Source organism: Ananas comosus, linkage group 8 (assembly GCF_001540865.1).
Source record: "Ananas comosus cultivar F153 linkage group 8, ASM154086v1, whole genome shotgun sequence".
Taxonomy (NCBI): Eukaryota; Viridiplantae; Streptophyta; class Magnoliopsida; order Poales; family Bromeliaceae; genus Ananas; species Ananas comosus.
The window spans coordinates 13155091-13177964 of NC_033628.1; the positions used below are offsets into that span (position 1 = coordinate 13155091).

The window sequence follows — 22874 nt, forward strand, 5'->3', positions numbered from 1 at the left end:
TCCTGTTATCATCTCACCCCAGCGAGTGAGGCACGTAGAACTGCAGTTTTTCAGTTTTGAGATTAGCATAGATGATGATACCCGATTGTACGTGTTTCCGATAAAAGATGCCACAGATGTACTTCAAAATACGTGACGGGAACCGAATACAGCTTACAGGCTTACAGTATCATGGATTAACTCACTCTTGCACCGATTTCTGAAAGAATATTATGCATCATTACAAGAGATACTACACACGATTATCTGATTAAAATAAAATAATGAAAGAGCAGGCAAACACACAAAATCAGGCCTCAACACTTACAAATGTGCAAAAGGAAATTGCCTGATCCTCGCATAATTATATACGCTGGATGAAAGGAGAAAAATCAGCAACAAGTTCAGTTCTGAAATTTATTCCTACATCCGAATGCAGTTATCAATAATGATTATAATATTGTAACAAAGTTAATATAAGAATGCGGACAAGCTATTCTACACATGAATGCATTACAACAAAATTACATACAACGTGGTACAAGTTACAGCAGTGCTGAACAAACACCCCAAAAGAAAAAAAAAAAAAAACACACAGAAAGAAAGAAAAAAGAATCAGCAAAATTTCTTTTATAAGGATCGTAGTGCTCCAAAAGGTAATGAATGTCTTATGCCTTGCCTTTCCTTTTACCGTCGACAGCCTGTGTGGGATTGAATGATAATGCTAGTAAGTTAACTGGAATTAGAGGATACGTGATAATGTCACTATTACCTCATGCCCAAAGCATGAACAGGATCACTCGAAGCTATAACCCGAAATTCTAAATCACAAGAGCAGAGAAGGATGTGCATACTAGAGCCAGGGCAGAAGGGTTTCCAAATTTTGTACTATGTAAAATGCATACGAGCAGAAGCTACTTTATTTACTTTCTGACAATCTAGACTTGTAATTTAGAAGACAATTTACAAGAAACGAGAGTGCATCTATATTCATTGGCAAAAGCAAATGCTAAGAAATAGATTGCTAATAAAAATTACAAATTCAAGATGGAGAATATGAGAGCGGATAGAACATGCAAGCAAATAAGATTGACCAAAAAGCAAAAGACAGAGTTAGGCATGGTAATGAAATAGGCATAAGTTCCAAGAGATACCTTACTCTGGAAAATCCTCATGGTCAAAACAACAATATCGCGCAATCTTCAAAACAAATTTGAGACAAGTTAGGCCATAAATGCACATGGCAATAATAAGTACAAAAAAAAACTAAGTGCATAACTTGGCATATACATGCTTTAGGTAGTATGATGTGAATTTTCAGAAGAAAAAGACAAACGACCAGCATTATTTGCTTATAGAAGAGTAGAGCAAAAGAAAGACAAAAATATAGGCAAATTCTAAGAAATAGGAGGACCGCAGATGGATGGAAGATGCAAAGAAATTAGTACCGGACATCATTTTCCGTGCTTGACGGCTGAGATGTTCCCCCGGTGCTAAACGGTAAATTTGTACCACTGGAAGTTACTAACACAAATTGGTTTGAGAATCCATAAGGAACTTTGATCTGTGAAGAATGATAAGAGAATCAAGGGGTTAAAATGATCAAGGAAATATAGGTTCACATATGAAGAGAGGTTATAGCATTAAAAGAGAAACATACATGCAAATCCGATGAATATTTCTCTTCAAATAGCACTGCCTCAGTCTGTCTAACCTTAATCTGGTAGCCAGTTCTCCTCAAGATCAAATTTGTTAATTCCCAATCATCGGAAGAATCAACCTATATAATAATGACCTTTAGTATATGTTAATATGCGGTGATGATATGATAGAAACAACAAAACGAGAAACACAACAGCGAAGAAAGAACTACACTAGGCAAGATCTGAACAGAAAACCTTTGGAAGGCAAAGGTCATATGGGCTGGCTTTCTTATCATCAATCAATTTAACACATACCCATGCGATTCATAATTAACATCGTATGGCAGAGAGGAAGAACAACAACGATAACAATAAATAATCCCGCAGTCCTAATAACTGCTGGGGTTGGCCATCGGGATCCTGTTCCATTCAACTCTATTGGTAGGCAAGGTTTCTTGTTGAGCCAATTCTTTCTACTTTCTGCACTGTTTCCTCCCATATCTTGGTCTTCCACACCCTCGCAAGGCACCTGTAACCTGAATAAGCCCGCTCCTTACTAGTGCATAACATGGTATCCATTACTAGACCATTAATCAAATTTCACCAAACTTATCCCCCATAGAGGCAATGTGTAACTTGCGTTGGATACAGCAATTATTTATTTTATCTTTTCTACTAAACCCTCACAATTAAATATCCTCCAATAGCAAAACTCCATTTCTAAGTTGTTTCCTCATTAGCCCATCGCACACCATACCAGATGTAGAACTACATTTTAGCCATCATAATCTTCTTTCTTTGAGTTAGCTGTCATACTCTAACTGTAGAAACAATATCCTATTAACTCCCCCCATCTCATTGAACTATCAATTTGAGATAATGATGGCATAAGCGGCATGGAGAAAATGGGAGACAAAATTGACAACAAAAGCCAACAACAGACATGAGCAATGTATACCAGTAATAAAACATTAAATGTAGCCCTTCCAGCAGAAGTATATGAATCGATGTCACGCTGCATGTCTGGATCTGGACAAAGTCAAACAAAATCAGCTTGTCCTTTGAAAAAAGCATTGAAAATGTATTAAGAAAGAAAGATCCAATATATATAACTAACAAATTGGTACAACTAAAAAATTACAGCAGATTCCAATAAAAACAAAAAATTTGTCAGCAAAGTGAGATAGATGACTTCGTTGAGCATCTGCTATCAGATAGTGCAAGAGGACAGTAAAGGCATAAAGATGGCAGTGCCTTTTGGATGCAATTCTCAAATATAAAAATAAATGAATATTCTGATTTCTCCGAAACTTTTAGGTGCCTTGCGGATGTCATTCTGTGTAAAAGAAAGGTGGTCGTATTCTTGTCATTAGTTGAGGAGAGCCCTTTCCTAGTTTATGTTTAGCAGTAGCTGTCAGATAAATAGGCCCAGTCCAAGGACTTTCATATATTTTGATTATTTAATTGGACAAAAGCAATGATGCGCTACTTTTCAGTCTCGCATTACATTATTTTCTGTTCGCTTAGGGACTAATAAGAAAATAAAGGTCCTTCAAGAGTTGATACAATGTGAATAGGGCGCAGCTCATATATAACTAGTATAGCATCAAATGTATAAGGAATAGAAGGCACCTGCTGGTATTCACGGCCACTAAAGAATATAGAGAGTAGTTGACCCAACAGAAACTCACCACAGGTTATCTTGTTCTGATTGTTGGCGAACACCCTCACCAATTCACCCTAACAATCAATCAAGTGAATATCAACATCCTAGAACCAATAGCATGCACTTTTCCATGGGTTGAAAACAAACCAAGTATCATGCAGACGCTCAAGTGTAGAAAATGACACATGACCATACTTCGATTTTTTTTTTTTTTTCTTGAAGGTTTACTTTGTTCAAATTTTGCAATAAAAAAAAAAATCAAAATATGAATATGGGAGGCATAAACTGACGTAGACTACAATAAAATAGCCGAGAATGACGCTAAAAATCTGATGTTAGCAAGCAACCTGGCGGCCATTGTCGTCCATCGGTGTGCAGTCTACAGCAAGAAGGGTATCAACATCATCAGCAGTTACCACGTAGTCTGGCACTGTGGCACCTAAATTAGATAATAATTAAAAGAAGTTGTTAAAGCTATTGAAGAAACCAACATTTCTGAAGTACAACTGTTTACAATCAATTACTTACCTTCAATGGACTCCCTAGTGCCATTTTCGCGATACCTAACCCACTAAAGATTAATCCACTTTTAGAAACACATATATTTGATTATAATAACATAAAAATGAGAGGAAAAAGAGAAGGGATTGAAGATTGACATTGAAATTGAGAAAATAACTGAAGAATGCAGGATCAGTAACAGTAAGTCAACTACCTGAAAGATACATAGAGTAGTACCATTTGTAGGAAAGCCGCAAGCTCTTAAAGTGCAACCTGGCCTAGCCTCACCAGCAATCTGAAAATCGTTTATACCGGGGAAGGGGAACTCACCTAGTACACCAACTTCTCATCAATGAAAATGAAGTTTGCAACCATACAGCTGTACTGTACTTTATCCTTACCATCAAGAGAGTATTCATGATTGTCTTGCGCGTTGAGCATGTAAAACTGTAAATCGGCATTTGATCGTAAGTTTCCTCCATCGCCAGTATTATCTTCGAAATAAGCACCACTAGGACCTACAGTCTCCCTGTGTGAGACAATTAGTTAGTGCATGAAAGGAAGTTAAACAGCTCTTCTCATAAAGCTCAGTTAGAGCGCTAATAGCCTTATAAGTTGGCAGTTTCTTTGAGGGTAATCCTCTGGCAACCATTTTACTACAACTAACACAAGCTACATTTTATAATAAACAGTTCTAGTTAAACCAACATAATTTGCAAAATGCTTTAAGTAGAATGTGTGATCTTGTCAGTAATTAACTTTAGATGATAACCTTACTTTTTTTAATTCTTGGACAAGAGATAAAACATGAATAAATCAAACTACAGACTTTTCACGAGATAGAAGTCTGATGATAAGATCATGGCAGTTATTTCAAGGTGTTAGTTTTTTGCAAATACTTTTCAGTAGTTTAATTTTTTTTAAAAAAAAATTCAAATAAACCAAGAAAAGAAAATAGGTCACTCAGATAAGAAAATATTATCGATACATGGATGTGCTGAATGTCAAAATCCATGTGTACAGTATTTTGAAGAAAACAACTCCCATAGAAAAGCTAATCTGAATGCAACACAGTACTAACGTATAAAAAGCTGATGATGACTCTCTGGGTTTGTCATTAATGAATGGTTGATGCATGTCAGGGTTCCGAACAATGTTTACATACCTGGGATCCATCAGGTCATAGTCATGAATGAAGCCTGTTTTGTCAAACACCGGCTCGACATGCTGATTGCTTGGTTGCTGAGGGTACTGATGCTTTGACCCCTGCATTTTCTGTCATAATGTTAACAACGCCGTCACAGTTAAAGAAGATATGTGCAACAGCACAATGCGGCCGATACCATGTAGGAGGTAGAAAGTTGAGTTTTGGGGTTTGCAAGCTGATGGTTGGAAGGCGTATTACTGCCAGCATGATTTCCTAAAACATGGTTTATCTCACCAAAACTAGCCTCCAAGGATATAACAGTTCCAATCAACTTAACAATTTTGTTGGGTTGTCAACATCAAAATATAAAAAGGAGACTCAAGCACGATTTTCTTACATTCAAAGATCTGATCTTCCATTCCATATTTTGGTATAAGTGCTGAACATTCAAATAACAAAATGTTAGTATGTATGATATTAATCATTACATGCAGCTAAATGCAAAAGGAGTGCTTCTATGAGTACTAAAGAAAGATGTTGAAACATGTTATATATGTTTCCTTTTACATATTTGATCTGTTCTAGTTGATCAATATGAGCAGTACATTAAAGTGAAAGGATGTTACTAGGAAAAGTTAGAGCATTCTTCACAAAACGACTGAGAAAAAAGGGTTGGAAGAGTTTTACCTTTGCGCCACTTGTCAGTGTTGAAGCATTTAGCAAAGGGGGACGAATATTGTATTCAGCCAACAAGCTGATCAAAGAAGATGTGAATTTGTATACTTCCTCCTCTGCAATCTAAACTCATGAAAGGTAATCATAAACGAAAAAAGAGCTTCCTACTCACAATGAAAGACCCAGTAATACACATCACAAAATTTGCAAACTTTTGCAAGGACAAAAAAAGGTCAAATGTAGCATATTTTTGTCACAATCAAGTAGTCCCACATTAGATTATGTGGGACAATGCTTGAGTTCGTAAGTTGTAGCTTGATACCATTGGTAACATAAATCTCTTTGTCATTTGAAGTTAATATCAAGATGCTTTCCAGCAGGGTATTTCGCAAATTTGCATCTTGACAAATCCCACCATGTCAATTCGAACCAAGCCAAACAACTAAACCTAAAGAGATGTTTAGGAGTGGACAATAGTGACGTACTTTTATATCATTAACAAGCCTTCTATTTTCTTCCAGATGGTTTTTCTTCTGAGTTAATTCTTTTAAGGCCCCAGATATGGCATCATCCTCCTTCTCATCAATTGCCTGTGAAAAATAAAAAAGAAAAAGAAACAAAAAATATATATATAAAATCAGGTGGAAAAAAAGGATCAGCTGCCAATTAATCTTTACTCTTGCTGTATTCAGACCAGTCGTAATTCAGAAAGCTTTCTCTCCAAAATGTGCTTCTCATTCAGCAACTCAAGCTCCTGATAAATTAATAAATACAAAAATCAAATAAAAAAGCTTTTAGTTCACTGTATAGAGAAGTTAACGAAAGAAAAATCAGCAGAAATAAAAATGCTGAATCATAATCTCTGTTGCTTATAAGTCACTCTTGTCTCCATACTCTCAAGCAGGCATGTGCAATTTGCTTTTGAAGAATCACGATCTCGTCTTCCTGGAAACGAGATCTAGAGTAAAGTTCCTGCGACATAAACTTCAGTCAGCAATAGTACTGCTACGAATTAAAGTTAACAGTGATCGACAGTTTAAATTTACTTGGAAGCTGCAGCATTTTAGTAATTACCGTGATTTCTGGATCCAAGAAACGGGTATTGAGTTCTTCCCCGCTTGAATTATTGGGAATAGATGCTCTGTGATTTTGATGCCTGTTTGACCAACCAACAGGTTGCTTAAACAAATCTACCAATTCGATAGTAAAATTCGAGAAAATTAACTAAACAATCCTCTAATGACCCTTCTGCTGAAATGACCTGACCAAATAATCGGAGCTCGATATCGACGGCCCAGAGTCACCATTCCCAAGCATATAATCCGTATGAGGTGACATCACATCGGGCCGTGTGAGCTCAATCGGTGACCGGTGATCCGCATTTTCAATATCTACTGGAGAATTAAAAGGGTCGCGCATATCCTGTTGTATATCGTGCTGCAAAATTTTTTGTCCAGTAAGGATCAGCACACCCAAAAATAAAGAAAAAAGACCTCAAACTACTAACATTAGAAGTATATTTCATATAGTATAATGAGGAACTGCGAAGTGATTTTCATGATGTTTTGAATTCGTTTTTTACTTTCTCTTCAGTTACTACAGAGGACAAAATATTCACTATGATCTCCTCCATTTGATATTGATTATAGTGAACCTACCGTCTGATAATTTTCTTTTCCTTTTTGGTTTTTTCAAGTGTATTTCTTCTGACATGTAAGCAGAAATCCCGGTCATCAGAACATATGCGGGTAAAGGGCAGTCTGTGAGAGAAAAGATAAGCAAGAAAAGACGATCCACACTTATATAGCTTTCCCTTTTGAAAAGTAAAATCAATCCCGCGGAGGTGCAGGACTATGCTTCGCCTCTACAGTTCATAGCAGATACATTGAATGAAATAATACCATATAGAAAGCAATTTCTCGTCCTAGCAACAGAGGACACTCTCAGACGCATTAACCTTGATGTCGAAGATTAATGCATAGCCCATCGAAAGTTTAAAAACCTTCCAAGCAGCAGTATATATCAGGATTCAGCCGAAAGTACATCAGAACTGACAGCGGTAGCTATTTTCGCAATACTTGTCTTGCTCACATAACTATGCTGTAGAACGACAGGCTTCCCATTTCCTATTGGCGATGTACACGATGGGCAATTCTAGTCATAATTAATAGCCACTTAGCAACAATATGATGTAAAGGATTAGTTCCGATCGGTAAAATTCCTTTACCGCCGAGATTGCATACAAACCCTACTAATTGCTACTTGGTTATACTATACGAAATCGAGCACTCCTTAACACTCCCTAACAGGATCACGTGTGTTAGTAGTCCCGTAAATTCCTCTTTCTATCCGGTAAATCGACAGAATCGGATCAAGCACCACGAATTCCTATGGAGAATACCTAAATCTTAGCTCAATCTCGCAATCAAGAAGCGGATCGAGCTACACAGAAGCAGAACAGGATCTCGCAGCTGGAAACCCCTATCTTTGCGTCCTCTAATCGAAAGGGGGGTGAACAGAAGAGCGATCTAAAGCAAAATCTATCTGATCATTCCGTTAAAAAAAAAAGAACAAAATTAAGCCCTAGATACCATCAGAGATCAAATCAAAGAAGGAAACGAGTGGTGATAGGAGAAGAAGGGCATTAACGTACCTGCTTCTTTGGGAAAGCGAAGCTCCGATCAAATCCGGGGCCAAGCGTTTTTTGATTTAATGGGTATATATATATATATATATANATCAAGCACCACGAATTCCTATGGAGAATACCTAAATCTTAGCTCAATCTCGCAATCAAGAAGCGGATCGAGCTACACAGAAGCAGAACAGGATCTCGCAGCTGGAAACCCCTATCTTTGCGTCCTCTAATCGAACGGGGGGTGAACAGAAGAGCGATCTAAAGCAAAATCTCTCTGATCATTCCGTTCAAAAAAAAAAAAGAAGAACAAAATTAAGCCCTAGATACCATCAGAGATCAAATCAAAGAAGGAAACGAGTGGGGATAGGAGAAGAAGGGCATTAACGTACCTGCTTCTTTGGGAAAGCGAAGCTCCGATCAAATCCGGGGCCAAGCGTTTTATGATTTAATGGGTATGTATATATATATATATACATATATATATATATAGAGAGAGAGAGAGAGAGAGAGAGAGAGAGAGAGAGAGAGAGAGAGAGAGGGAGAGAGAGGGGGGGTGGTAGCGTCAAAGTCGTCGGAAACTTTCCAAGAATGCGATGAAATTAGCATAAAAAGATTCTGGTACTGGAGAAAAATAGCTCAAACTAACTCCTGCGCGTACCAGCGAAAATCAACACGAGGGCACGCACATACACTGATGACTTTATTGTATGAACACAAACACATTAGGAAAGTGAAAAGAACAAGACAAAAAAAGGTTTGGTTTGATTCCACCGATGGTTGATATTTTGTCTTAAATATTTATAGTATGAAAAGTTATCTTTGCAGGTGGCTGCTTCTTTATATACTCCACTTACGCTCTTGGGTACTATATGACGCCTGACAAAACAAAAAAAAAAGAGAAAGAAAAATCAATCCGATTGGGCCCCCGGCCCAGTTAATCAGGTGGGGTTAGGCCGTTTAAATCATTTAAGCCCGTAAAAATCCAGGTTGGCTTGACCCAAACCCACCGACTTATATTATGGGCCCGGCCTGGGGAGCCCAAATTAAAAAAAATTTCTCCAAATTTACGTGGGAAAAGAAAACGTGCGCGTGCCTCGAAGCCCGCGCGCTCGCCAACTGAGCCGATCGTGCGTCACGTCGCCCCGACATTCCGGAGTGTTCCGATCAACTAACCGACTCCGCACGCCACTGCGCCCGCGATCGTGCGAATCCCGGGCGCTCCCCCACCCCACCACCCCCACGGGCCCACGTGACACGGCACGCCTCCATCATCGCCCATTATTGCTTAAAAAAATAAATGCACCCGGTCCATCCGAACACTCCGTGAACCGTACTATTCCAAATAAATCTACAAACAAATCTACACCATCATACCAACCGCGTTTTCCTTTTTTTTTCTTGAAATTACAAAGGGGAATAAATAGTTTATCAAATCTTGGTTAGTTATCATACATTTTCACGTCACTACTGCATAAGTTTGTTTATTTATAAGCGATATGCATGAGTTTATTTATTTATTTATCTTTTATATGATGAAATGAAATTCCTATGCGATGCCGAACGTGCTCTTTTAGTGATCGTGGCCTATAGCTAAGAATAAGCCTGGTGCAGGGAGAGATAACAAACCATCACAGCTCTACATTTCATAGACCATCGTCATCATCCATCCATTAATTCCCTACCACTAAACGTACGGCCGCCAACATCCGGAGGTGCATCCGCATTCCACGCGTAGGAGGGGATTACGACGCGACGTCCAAATCTCAACCTCAACCGAGGGCGAACGAGTGAATGATTTACACAGTGGCACAGTCGTAAATAAGCAGTCCAACAAGGGCAGTCTCGGTCACAGCGTAGCTGGCGTTCGGTTGAGATTTTAACGCCGTTAGAGATAAGATCGACGCCTTATATACCCCTGGGTTAGGCGCACTCGCATTCGCTTTGGCCCCCTCTCTCTCTCTCTCTCTCGCTACATCTCTCTACACTCTCTCTTCAATTCTAAATAAATAAATAAATAAATAAACTCGAAAGGGGAAGGGAAGGGGACGGCGGAGATGAAGGGGGAGTGGAGATCGACGGCGGCGGAGGAGGTGTCGCTGTGGGAGGAGGGGGATGGGGAGGATGATGTGTGGCGATGTCGTACGCACCCGTGGAAGCCGCTCTACGGCGTTTGCCCCTTCTGCCTCCGTGACCGTTTGCTCCGTTTGTGCCCCGATTGCGCCAACGTGCGCCCCTGCCCCTGCTTCCCCTCCTGCTCCTCCTCCTCGTCGTCCTTCTCCTCGCTCTCCTCCTCCGCCGATTACGCGAGATCCTCCGCAGCATCGGGGATCGGGGCGGTGGGGAGGGTTTCGTGCCTCATCGAGAGCGAGCCCGCCTTCAAGCGCTCCAGATCCATCGGATTCCAGCTCCCGCGCTCCAGATCGATCGCCGTCACCTCCGGTCATGGCATCGGCGGAGGAGGAGAGGGGGAGGCGAAGAGGCGGGGATGGGCGGCGCTGTGGCCGTTCTCGAGGTCGGCGGCGGCGGCGGCAGCGGCGGAGGCGGAGAGGGTGAAGTTGTCGAGATCGAGATCGGGTTCCGGAGGTGGAGGAGAGGGGAAAGGCAAGGGGCGGCATTGGCACTTTCCGAGCCCAATGAAAGCTTTTCGGCACCGGAAAACGCCGGCTACGAAGGTCGCTCATTAATTTAAGTCTTATATATATATATATACATATATTTTATTTTGATTTAAATTTTGCTGATATTCTATTTTGAAAGTGGACTGTATATATTTTATTATTATATATTTAACGTTTCGCCGAAAGCAGTGCTATAATGATTAATAGCCGTTCGATTAAAATCAAGCGCATCGAATATCTATTTCCTCTTATATATTTTTTTTATATAATTTTTCAAAGTGGAGATGCTGTACAATGCTCGTTTGGGAGTAGCTCTATTTCAAAAAATCAAAAACTACTTCGCACGGAGAGCTGTCCTCCGGAGAGAGAGAGAGAGGGGGGGATAAGGTGAGGTGGTGTCGTGGACTGTGGACCGTAGGATGGGAAAGCGACGGCGGTGGTAACAAAGGAGTCCGGAGCGACGTTTCGGAGGGCTCGCACGTGTCGGTTGTCCGTCGTACACGTGATAACGTCGTCACCTTCCTCTTAGCCGTATCCCGCTTTCCGAATGATGCCTCCTCTCTCTGTTCGGAAAAATTCTAGAATGCAACGGATATATTAGTGACGTGGCGTAACAAATCAATCAAATTAATCCTTTTAAGAATATATGTCCCATCATAATTGTAAAAAAGTATTTTTATTGTACTTTTGTTTGAAAAGAAGAAATGTAATTGGCTTGTTATTGATGACGTGGTGCAAGTGTGACAGTATAGAATTCCTTCTTTGTTCGGGCTTCGGGACTCCGCGTGTCAATTTGTGATTAACTGAAAATTACGTCTCCTCTGCTGCGCACCACGTGGCCGGCATTGTATTGTGCACCAAGTTTCAAACTTAGCGACTCCCAAATGTCAATGTTGGCGTTGGTTCGGTTTGGTTGGTGGGTTCTGCAGCAGCCGAATTTCTCTAAATATATATAAAAAAATCCTTTAATTTAAAGACAAATTAAGAGATTTGTATTGGAATTTCTGTTTTGAATACTATTGTTTTATTTGTTTTAGTCGCAAGAAAAAATTTAGATTCTTTCGATTTATTAAAAATTACAATTCAACAATTCATGTGTTTTCTCCATGTAGAAAAACAAAAACAAAAGTAAGATCAAATAGCTTCAGTCGAATCACTGTAAGTGTTAAACAATGTAAGCAGAGAACTAGTAAGACTTTAAGTCATTCGAGATGGCCTGCTACATTTGCTATATGTAGATTGTAAATTTGCATATTGTTTCGTGATGGACTGTTTAATTTTGGGTTTGTATCAGGCTGTTTGTTGTTGATTGTTCTTTCATTGAAAGGGTCTAAGCCCAGTGGGATTGGACTGGGAAAGCTTGGTATGACCGGGCTGGGCCAGAACTACTTTAGATGTTGGACCTGTCCTTTTCCAGTTCCTACCAACCCATCATTGTCGACAATAATTCCGTGCGCACAAATTTCTACCCTCATTAATCAACGAGGAGAATTATAATCCTCAACAGCAAATAATAGATTGGTCCCCTGACTCCAAATTTCCTAAAGTCAAAATGGTGGCGCGTAGGACTACGCAAATGATTGAGCTGCTGAATGAAAATCCTCTCATAACTAGCGATTTCAACGACATAATTATTTTATAGCTACAGTCCACATTCTAAACGTAGTGAAAATTTTTACATTATCAAAAGATTTATGCTAGATGATGATGTGTTTGAGGGGGTAAAGTGGTCCGTTTCGTTACGCGGCGCTTTCCCTTTGAGTTCCTTCGCTTCAATAGAGAGGACAAAAAACTCTCCTCCGGGGCATTTACGCAAACACAAACCATGGTACGTGGTCCACTATCGTCCTCTATCCTCTTTTTATCGTCACGTTAAACCCCACCCAAAATCATCATCCCTCTATAAAATCGCCAAGTGCAACAAACCAACTCCCCACCAATCGAACCCTGAGGCCCAGAAAATACAACGCAATCCCCATTTCCTTTTCCGTACCCCACCCTCCATTCCGTCCCTCTCTCCCACGCATCTACGAACCCCCCAATTCCAAAACCATAATAACTAGTAGGATTCAGGGAGAGAGAGAGAGGGGGGGGGGGAGGTACCTTGGCGTGGATATCGATGGGAGCGGAATCGGCGATGGCGACGGGGAAGGCGATGATGGATCGGACGCTGGTGTTCACGTACGGGACGCTGAAGCACGGGTTCTCCAACCACGGGCTCCTCCAGGACCTGGTCCGGAGCGGCGACGCGGCGTTCGTGGGCGGCGCCGCCACCGCGGGTCGCCTCCCCCTCGTCTGCGGGCCCTACCGCGTCCCCTTCCTCCTCAACCTCCCGGGCTCCGGCGACCGCGTCTCGGGGGAGCTCTACGCCGTGTCGCCCCGCGCCCTCGCGCGCCTCGACGAGCTCGAGGGCGTCGCCCGCGGCCACTACGAGCGCCTCCCAATCTCCGTCGTCGTCCCCGCCAAAGGGGAGGAGGAGGTGGAGGTGGAGGTGGAGGCGGAGGCGTACTACGCGCACCGGAGCTACGCGGGGGAGCTGTGGAGGAGGAGCGGGGAGAAGGGGCTCGGGGAGTACTCGGCGAAAGAGACGAAGGGATACGTGAGGAGGAAGGATCGGCCGCAGGACATCACCTTCCTCGACCAGATTCGGATCTTCATCACCGCCGCACAAAATTTATGAATGTTGATGTTGATGTCGTCGTCGTCCTCATGCAGTTGATTGCACGCAACATTTTAGTTTCCAACGTAATTTAATTCGGAAGTTCAGCCTCGAATAGATTATTTAGTCTTCATTTCTACGGATTTAAATTTAGATTTCTGAGATAACCAGACACGTGACAATTTATTTGTACTTTCTCACCCTCGAAGGGCTTTGAAATCTTCTAAGAGAGTTCCATTGATGAGGAAAATGGTGCCGGCGGCAACAATATTCTCGGCTATTTAAGAATTATTATGATTATTTAATTGTATGAAAATATTCCCCTAACAAGAGAGCAAAGTTATCTTTACATTACTATACTAGATGTACATACTAAACAAGATGTGCATTTCACTACATTCTTTCTTTAGTCGCATCAATTTTTATTTTAACTGAAATTTATTTAAATTTTTGTAAACCATATCAACATTTATTTTAACTAAAATTTTATGTAAATTTCCGTGAACCATAGGATGCAAAGGGTACAAAATTCACATCTTAACAGAGATGTACATTGTAGCCTTTTTCATAACAAAAATACTAAAAGAACTATGGTTGCAAATGTAAAATTTGTACAGAAGGCAATCCATATAGCATTTTTTTTTTTTGAGAGATAGTTAGCATGCTATCCGTTTCGTTTATTTTACTTAAAAATAAACTTAGCTGAAAATATGAATCAACTAGGATTCGAACTTGGAATCTTAGGTATTAACCATCAAGTTATTTACCACTTGCAACCGTTTCGTTTATTTCACTTAGAAATAAACTTAGCTGAAAATATGAATCAACTAGAATTCGAACTTAAAATCTCAGGTATTAACCATCAAATCCTTTACCACTTGCAATAGAAACAATTGGTCAATCCGTATGGAATTTGTAAAAGGATTTCGACAATGTAGCCACAAAAAAGCAGTGATCTAGCTCTTTCTAAATTTTAGACTAGATACAGAAATGAGGCCGTCGTTGATTTGGTCTCTTCCGCATGTGACTACACCTCTTAGAATAACTTTTCCAACTAGTCCATGTGACTCTACGGGAGAGTGTAGGGTTAGCATTTACTAACAAAGAACAACGGAAAATAAACAACGTCCTAATCACCACATCATAGAGCCCCAAATTAAACTAATATGTTAAACCAAGTTGGCCCCCGATGTCCAGATTTCCGTTGTTTTGGTCTATATAATAGAAAAGGTGTGACTCATGTCCTATGTGGATTGTTCACCTAAGGTTCCATTTCTATTAAATAAATTTACTCCACAACTTCGAGTCTCAAAAGAAGATTTTCTGACCAAAAAATTATTGCTATCAGAGTATAATAATATAATGTTTCTTCTAATACTGTTTCTCAAACAGTATTATAACCTACAGCAGGAACAAACAAGCCCTGGTACGCCTAACACTCTGATGGGATGTTCTATTGTTCACGGGAGCAGCTTTCAAGAGGCTAGGGACAGTCAGGATGCCTATTAGTTTGGGACCCTAGTAAACACATTATAAAATTATCCAAAAGTTGACAAACTGCAAATAAAATAAGAAGAAAAATGCAACTGCAATTTCCTTTTTTTTTTTATCTTTTTTTTTTCTTTTTTGGTTTGTACATAGAACCACTGTCTCAGAAATTTGCTTAATTCACTATCTTTATGAATGAAGCGGTAGCATGCTACCTTTTAAAAAAAAAAAAAAAATGCAACTACAATCTGCACAAGTAGGCAAACTAAATGTTCAGATGATGCAATTCCAGACATCTCATATTTTATTGTGAAGAGAAGTTAAATACAATCTCTTCGTCATTTTGCTTGGCGTTATAAGGTCAAAGGTCCCTAATAGAATACGGAGGGTTGTAACCTATAATCAAGCCGCTAATTACTACATCCTCCAAATTAGCAAAGTTCAAGAGGAAAGAATGGGAAAGGATAAAAAACAAAGAATGACAATAAAGTAAAAGGGTGATTGCAGATTAACTTACTTGCTGATTTGGCATCTTTTCATTGGACTAGAACAAAAGATTAGCTCTACGCTTGTGAAATAAGCTCCATCCTCTGTAAGTGAGAAGCCATAGCTGCAAGATAATCAAATTTACAGTTAGTTTGTAACTTAGCGCCAACGTAGTGAGATGAGCAAGGATACGTACTGATACTTGTAATTTTTCACACAGTTGAATCAGCATTAAAGTCATAGTTCAAGATGCCGGATCTTGGTGATGCATATCGAGATTCCCCACTCATCTCCTCCAGCCTATGAGTTGCTATGCAAATTCGATGTGCGAATACCCGAAGTAACAAAATACCGGTGCTTCTGAAGACACCCTAGCCAAGCACAAATGACTTAACGTTCCACCAATAGACTTAGCCCAAGTAGATGAGTTAGGATTGCCGATGGTTGGTTAGAGAATAGAGAGGAACACTAAATGACAAGCATTCAGTAGTGGCACAGTTTCAACGGCAAATCACATCTTTACACAGCTTAAACTCAGCATATTATTTTTTTACTAAAAAATACGAAAAAATAGAATACTATATTTTGCTATAGCTTCACAGCTTCAAATAGTCATAGAATGAGCCGTGCTCAGCAAGAATAGCCAGCCTTGGTGACTTTGATATGAGCTTGTATCAATAAAAGAGGCCCCCCTCTGAAAATGTATTCACAAAAATCTAATGAATCACATGGTTCAGAGAATTCTGCCTTGAAGATCATTGAAAAGATTGGAAGCAAGTGACGTCAGTTTCTTCCCCGTCTCTTCTGCTATGTCCTTGAGCAACGATAAATCCTGTGATGCCTGAAAAATGCATGCCAGACGATAAAGCAGATTTTTCTGTGACAATCTAAATAAGCACTTTGAAAGCATATCAAAACATGAGAGACTGGGGGAATAGAATGCATGATTTACAGTGTCTTCGTAAAGCAACATTAGAAACATAAGAGGAAACAATATTATAGAAGTTTGAAGAGATTTTTTTTTCCCTTTTTTCCTTTCCTTGCGCTAAGTGAATCTCCAACACTAGGCAAACAGTATAACAGAAGACACTAAAAAGGACACCTTGAATGAGATTCGGTTGATCAGGTTTGCAGCAGCTGCATCAAGACGAGTATCATCCTCATTATGACCAAACAGATCGGCACTTGAAATGGACGTCGAACCCTACACGGTGATTTAGGGAAGAGTTTTTTTTTTCAAATAGTTGAACAAGCATAGCAAATAGCAGTAATTTTTAAAAAAAAACCATAAAAAAATCCAAAATCATATATCAGCTCATTTAACATGTAGTTACACGGATCCATTAGATCTTTATCTATCCAAATATATACCCTGCAAAATCTGATTCTTTATTTATGTTCAACACATAATTTCTTATTATACATACCCTTGTCCAATTTGATAAAGAGAAAAGCCCCTTTTACAGAAACTTTTAAGCACAAAACCAGATGGCCCCATGAATTGAATGGTTTCCTGAGTAAAGATAAGGGTGTTTTCTAAAAGCTGCACTTTCCAGGGTGAAGTGTGAAAATTTAGATTTTACAGGAATATTTATTTAAATAGATTATTCTGCAAGGATGTGCCCCCAACACCAACACCCCCTACGCCCCACCCCCAACCCCCCAAAAAAAGCCCCCACACCAACCAACGAAGGAAAAAAAAGAAAAAAAAGACAAAAAAAATACAGTAGCAACACATCCACGAGAAACTTCAATAAGGCCAACACTCTGGCAATTTCTACTAATTAGAACAACTTGGGCAATATGCATTACAGCTGGTCACACCCATCAATCAGCCCAAGCCAGTAAGCGATAGCTGAATTTGAAATCAAAGCCAAAGTCACATAAATGATGGCCTTATGCTAGAATTGCTTCAGAATATAGTTAGTTATCACATTAATTTCTGCCAGTAGATAAAATTACATACCGAAAACTTTTGAAGGGAGATTTGAGCATCTATATCAGCTTTGTTCTGATCGCCAAAGAATTGAGCTGACGATATTGACTTTGCATTTGAAAATTTTTGTCTAGCTTCATTACTTTCTTGCATCTAAAGAGCAATATAGAAGTCACAAAACATAGTAAAATAACTCGATAAATCACTTGGATAGATGGCAATAATTGTGCACACTACTTGAGTACTTTTATGACGGCTAATATAAATTTACCATAGATAAGCCTGCTGCAGATAAAAAAATTGAAGGAAAATCATAAATCTGAATTCATCTGGAGAAAATCATAAATCTGAATTCATCTGGAGAAAATCATAAATCTGAATTCATCTGGAGAATATCATAAATCTGAATTCATCTGGAGAATATCATAAATCTGAATTCATCTGGAGAATATCATAAATCTGAATTCATCTGGAGAAAATCATAAATCTGAATTCATCTAGAGAAAATCATAAATCTGAATTCATCTGGAAGTGCAAAAGATAGTGGCTCATAAATTATAATTATTACAATACCTTAGTAATCCCCGGATAAGCCCGCATCTATATACTTTTTCACAAGAAAATAATACTACCAAGAAGAAAGCTACATTGATGCATATTACAACCAGAGAAGTTCAGTTCTTTATGATATTACCTTAAACAACACAGTTTTGGAAATGCATGTTAGTCATTGTAGCAACAAATTAATTACCCTTAAAAAAATGTTGGCAAAAATAAATCTCCCAGGAGGAGCATATTTCAACTAAGTATATTCAGGTCCAACATAATTCAAAGAAGCAAATAGAGTTTTACCTGTGCCTTGGATGAACCAGTGATTAACTTTTTCTGAAACCCACCGTCCATTTCAAACTGTGCAAAGAAGTTCAAACATTTTGGTGGTGTAACATGACCGATATCCTGAGCTCCTCCGAAGGTGATCTCAGCCGATGATGGTATATCTTCCATGTATTCAAATTGAGAAGGGAGGGATAGCCCTTGGAATGTGGTGGTACTAGCCGAGGATGTCAAAACAGGGGTTGGTTCTTCAGGCTTCTGATCATAGAGGTTTTCAATTGGCTGCAATTGGAAAGTTGAAAAAGGTAAATTCTTCATTATGTTCGAAGAAGATTTGGTTCGAAGCCCAAATTGAGAAGTAGAAAAAAAAGGAATATTAGAAGATTTGTTGCCAAGTAACCCAACATCTTTTGCCTCTTTAGCTTCACTTTTGGAACAACAACTCTACTTCAGCCAAGAGTTTGACAAACAGAACATCTGGAAGATCCAATTTGGAGTATCTACTGCAGCAGAAAGTAATTGAGGAGATTTCAATACAAAAGAGCTTCTCAAATAGCACTATTGCAACACCACTGCTGCACAAGCTCCAGCCGCGCCAAGCAGGAAGAGACATTAACAAGTTTTTCATTACAAACTTCTTCAGCTCCAAATTGGGACTTCTGGTATTGGTGTCCAGTTTCAGTTTCCCTACATAGAAAAGTTCCAGGTTCTTTTGTTGCCAAATGACTGACTATTGCTTTTCAAAGTAGAGAGGCTAGCTCAAGAAGCCAAAAAGAGATAGAAAAGCTTGTTGATCATATTTATGATTGAATCAGTGAAAACACTATAAACAAATTACCCAAAACAACCTATATCAAATCGGTTGGGAATGTAATAAGTTAGCATATAACTTGCAGGATTGGGAAAATAGTTAACCTTTGTAGTAAGCTTTCGGGCTCCAAGTCCTCCACTCTTGCTTCCGATCTTCTTTGCACCAATAGGCTTCTTGATAGAACTGATAAATGTAGAACGAACTGGACCTCTAGGGGAACAGGCAATCTCAGTTTCATGCTGTTCATTCGTGCTTGCTTTTGTTTCCTCCGCAAGCTTAAGTTCAGGAAGTCCACTTCCTATATCTGGTACCAGGGATACAGCAACAGGTGAGGACGGCAAGCTATTGTCTTCTGCAAGACTTTTTGCAACCTCCTTGGACAGCATCTGCCTGTACAACTCAGCGGCTCTTGATGTATACTTGGCCTCAATTTTCCCACCGTCTGTCCACCCATGCTGCTTAAAGAAGATCTGCGCGCGATTGTTGCCTCCGAAAGCCATCATCTTCAGCTGTTCCGGAGTCCATGAGTCTAAATTAGTTGACCTACAGGATGCAGATGTATTTGTCAACGAAGAGATGAAACAAGGGATCGAAGCAAACTGGACCATCAAGGCAAGCACTTGCAACCAGACCATCAGAATCTTCTTCACATTGCACAATTATATACATTTGAGTGTTTTACTTGTCAAGCTTATGTTGAACTGCACCGACAGAGGTGGGAACTCCACCAACGGGCCGGAGTAAACTCCACCTCTCAAGAAGATAATTTTAATGATGAGATAAGCTTTTATATCTCAGTTATATCGCACTAGAGGGACACCCAAACCAATAGTAGTTCTCTATACCTAGCTTCAAACTCTTGCAAACACTTGATATGCTTCCTTGCAAATCTCACGATAAGCAAGAAATTCAGTTTTCCAAACAATCACACCCACCTTTGTCAAAGTATTTGTCATGATTAAGGGCCATGACAAGAGAAAAGTACACTACGATATTATAGAACAAACTTGGCGAATCTAAACTACGTTAATTTAGCTAATTGTCCTATAAAAGCTACACATAGATTCTTTTTATGCATGTTTTTTTTCAACATGCCAACTATCGAGGAAACCTATATGGCTTATCGCATGTCAAAAAATCTAAATCACCCCTTTGTCTATTCTAGAAGGAAAGAGAACTTTTCCCCTGGCACCCCATGGTAGATCACTCATCAGTTTCTTCTCTTATTCCTACATTGTTTTCTTCAATTAACAAAAGGCAAAAGCATTTCGCCAAGGATAAGATCACCATCACCCTTCTGCACTCTACACGAATAACATCAGGAAAATATCATTGATTTCCCCATGCAAGTAATGGAACTCTTCTTATATGATGTCAAATTCGAAGCATTTTATATTGAGCCATTAATTGTAATGTTAATTTGGATCTTCCTTTGTGCAGCTCATACATCCCAAGCATGTCAAGTGGCAATAATTATTTGTTAAATATAAAAATATTTGAATCACACCGTTCTCTAACAACTTAAGCTTTTAAAGTACAACGGTTGTTTCGCATTATTCTTCACTTCGAAATATCTAAAAATCTGTGGCATAATTTTTAATGTAGGATTTGGTATAAAATGCTAAAAACCCTAAAAGGAAGGAAACAAGAAATTATAAATCTTAAAGGGTTTTCAAACGGAAATGCCCCACGAACAACCAAAGAGATAAGATCCCATTAAACCCTAAACCCTAAATTTGAAAAGATTCAGGTTACCTCACGAAGCTGATGTGAACGCCGAGCCTGCGGTGGACCGCGGAGCAATCGATGCAGAGGAAGACCCCGTACGTCACCGACGCCCACGCCGGGTTCTTCGCGTCGCAATCAAAGCACACCTGCAACCACAAAATCAAGATCAAAGATCTACATCAATAACATCACATAATCAAATCCACCCCAAAAGAGCTAGAAACAGATCAAAATGTCGAAACGAGTCCAATAAACCCTAAAGGGGATTACCTTGTTCTCCGATTTGAGCTGGAGCTTCCGGAATACGGCGTTCTTGTCGCCGAAGCTATCCGAAGCCATCGGCGCCGCTTCTCTAGCTCCTCCCAATACAAAGAGCGAGGGATCAGGGTTTGATCGAAGAAGAGAACGAGAAAGAGAAAGAGAGAGAAGAAGAGGAAGAGGAAGAGGAAGAAGACGATTCAAAAACGCGATCCACGAGTCTCCCGAGGGGGAAAGTAAGGGGATCCCGTGAGGGGTCGGTGTAACGATAATATGCGGTGTAGTGTGCCTGACATGTGGGGCCCGCTTAAGAAGGGCCCAGGTGTCAGTGTGGTGACCGTTGAGAAATTTCGTAATGGCGGTAGCGGTAGCGTTTGAGGATCTTTGTAGTTGGGTTCGGATCCCCTCCGCATTTGCTTATTCGCATGGTTATTATCCTAAATCCCATGCTTTAATTATAGCATTATTTACAAAATTAAATAAAATTATATAAATAAGTGAGTTTATTGCAAAGTTCAACTTCCAAGTTTGACCCAGAATCACTTGATTATTTTCACTTGTACCAATTTCATCATGTGAGTTGTTAATTAGCAAACAAACTGTTTTTTTTTTCCGCTTAGATTTATCATCTGAAACGTGTTATATCTAATGCTAATAACCAAGCGAAGGAACTTTTGAAATTAAATTAAAAATGAGATCAAACTTCCCATGCTAATTAAGCACAAACGGATGTCACTCAAGTTTTCACATATGATAAATTTCAAATATTGTTCTTATGATTTTATACTTTTTCATTTTAGTACTTTGTAGTTTAAAGTGTATCAATTTAGTACCATGTGATTTTATTTTTTATTTTTTATTAACTCCTCTGTTAACTTTTCATTAAAACATATATAAAAAACTTCAGATACCCCACTAATAGTTTATCGAATATTCATTTTAGTACTTTTTAGTTTTGTTATTGATTTAACAAAAAAAAGTTAATGAAGAAAATAACAAAAAAAAAAAATCACAAGGTACGAAAGTAATACATTTTAAACCACATGATATTAAAGTGAGAAAGTGCGAAACCACATGGGTGATATTTAAAGTTTTCTCATAAAATAATAAGCAACAAAATAGAATTAACAAATTGGGCTTTAAATGGGCCTGCCGATATATTTTTTATGTTAGCCTAAAATTTTTGGGCCAGATCATTTATAGAAGAACTTTGTTATTACTCGTAGGCTTAATAACACTATGCTGAACTGTACTTGACAGGTTGTATTAAAAAAATACTGCACTTTAAAAAAAAAAAATACTACTCAACTATAATTTTTTTTTCAATCCCTACATTGTAAACAATAAATTTATAATTTTATATAAACACTACTAAAAAATTTAGATTAAAAGTGATTGAGCAAATATTAAGCTCATTTTAACATAAAAATAACAATATATATAACAAAATAATAAAAAAAAATCTTGATAGAAGTTGTCAATAAATTTATCATGGAGATTCATTTTATATTTTTTTTACTATTTAATAGCGTTTCTTAATAAGTTATTAGATTTTATCTAAAATATCATATTTGTTAACAGTATAACATATAGATTAGTAAGAGAAGAAAATCGTGGTAGTCCCCTCCTCTTTCCCTACTAAGAGATCTCTCAGTTTAGTAATATTTATGAGAAAAGAGAATAGCACAAGATAGAAAAATAAAATAAATTAAAAAATGGTGAGATAGATAAAATATAGTAATACAATAATGCCTTTGAAAAAAAAAAAGAAAAAAAGTATAATGTAGCAAATGAAAAAAAAAAAAAA

The 22874-nt window shown here is 38.8% G+C and overlaps 3 protein-coding genes across 15 annotated transcripts; 1 reads left to right on the forward strand and 2 right to left on the reverse strand.

Annotated features, from left to right (window-relative positions):
* On the reverse strand, positions 391 to 15825 carry LOC109714498. 11 transcript variants are annotated; one of them, XM_020239158.1, is made up of 20 exons: positions 15697 to 15825; positions 15532 to 15624; positions 6873 to 7048; positions 6686 to 6767; positions 6506 to 6583; positions 6306 to 6365; positions 6097 to 6201; positions 5624 to 5734; positions 5334 to 5375; positions 4955 to 5064; positions 4191 to 4318; positions 4004 to 4131; positions 3817 to 3859; positions 3636 to 3727; positions 3314 to 3362; positions 2581 to 2651; positions 1640 to 1759; positions 1428 to 1543; positions 1134 to 1179; positions 396 to 680 (listed from the first exon to the last, which is right to left on the reverse strand). In XM_020239158.1, the coding sequence occupies exons 2-20, from the start codon at positions 15544 to 15546 to the stop codon at positions 648 to 650; spliced, it is 1605 nt and encodes a 534-aa protein (XP_020094747.1). In that variant the 5' UTR covers positions 15547 to 15624; positions 15697 to 15825; the 3' UTR covers positions 396 to 647. The 11 variants fall into 11 exon arrangements, 9 of the variants coding, with proteins under 9 accessions (XP_020094743.1, XP_020094749.1, XP_020094744.1 ...); XM_020239154.1 differs by lacking the exons at positions 15532 to 15624; positions 15697 to 15825 and adding an exon at positions 8639 to 8990 and having other exon boundaries at positions 391 to 680; XM_020239160.1 differs by lacking the exons at positions 15532 to 15624; positions 15697 to 15825 and adding an exon at positions 8639 to 8989 and having other exon boundaries at positions 391 to 680; positions 6878 to 7048.
* LOC109714500 (putative gamma-glutamylcyclotransferase At3g02910) lies at positions 12798 to 13880 on the forward strand. Its single transcript, XM_020239167.1, has one exon. The coding sequence runs from the start codon at positions 12987 to 12989 to the stop codon at positions 13545 to 13547; it is 561 nt and encodes a 186-aa protein (XP_020094756.1). The 5' UTR covers positions 12798 to 12986; the 3' UTR covers positions 13548 to 13880.
* On the reverse strand, positions 16004 to 21427 carry LOC109714499 (probable ADP-ribosylation factor GTPase-activating protein AGD8). 3 transcript variants are annotated; one of them, XM_020239164.1, is made up of 7 exons: positions 21080 to 21313; positions 20837 to 20955; positions 19186 to 19624; positions 18289 to 18552; positions 17467 to 17589; positions 16603 to 16704; positions 16004 to 16341 (listed from the first exon to the last, which is right to left on the reverse strand). In XM_020239164.1, the coding sequence occupies exons 1-7, from the start codon at positions 21146 to 21148 to the stop codon at positions 16234 to 16236; spliced, it is 1224 nt and encodes a 407-aa protein (XP_020094753.1). In that variant the 5' UTR covers positions 21149 to 21313; the 3' UTR covers positions 16004 to 16233. The 3 variants fall into 3 exon arrangements, with proteins under 3 accessions (XP_020094753.1, XP_020094754.1, XP_020094755.1); XM_020239165.1 differs by lacking the exon at positions 17467 to 17589 and having other exon boundaries at positions 21080 to 21425; XM_020239166.1 differs by lacking the exons at positions 16004 to 16341; positions 16603 to 16704 and adding an exon at positions 17180 to 17355 and having other exon boundaries at positions 21080 to 21427.

Excerpts from the sequence above, each read along its gene's own strand:
- LOC109714498 (XM_020239154.1), bottom strand. The coding sequence starts at position 8,725 with ATGTATATATATATATATACATACCCATTAAATCATAAAACGCTTGGC. Across the intron at positions 3,860-4,003 it reads CTACTCTATGTATCTTTCAG|TGGGTTAGGTATCGCGAAAA; the intron begins GTAGTTGACTTA and ends ATTAATCTTTAG. Across the intron at positions 681-1,133 it reads TGAGGATTTTCCAGAGTAAG|GCTGTCGACGGTAAAAGGAA; the intron begins GTATCTCTTGGA and ends AATCCCACACAG.
- LOC109714500 (XM_020239167.1), top strand. The coding sequence starts at position 12,987 with ATGGGAGCGGAATCGGCGATGGCGACGGGGAAGGCGATGATGGATCGG.
- LOC109714499 (XM_020239164.1), bottom strand. The coding sequence starts at position 21,148 with ATGGCTTCGGATAGCTTCGGCGACAAGAACGCCGTATTCCGGAAGCTC. Across the intron at positions 20,956-21,079 it reads AGCTCAAATCGGAGAACAAG|GTGTGCTTTGATTGCGACGC; the intron begins GTAATCCCCTTT and ends TTGTGGTTGCAG. Across the intron at positions 16,342-16,602 it reads TCAACCGAATCTCATTCAAG|GCATCACAGGATTTATCGTT; the intron begins GTGTCCTTTTTA and ends TGCATTTTTCAG.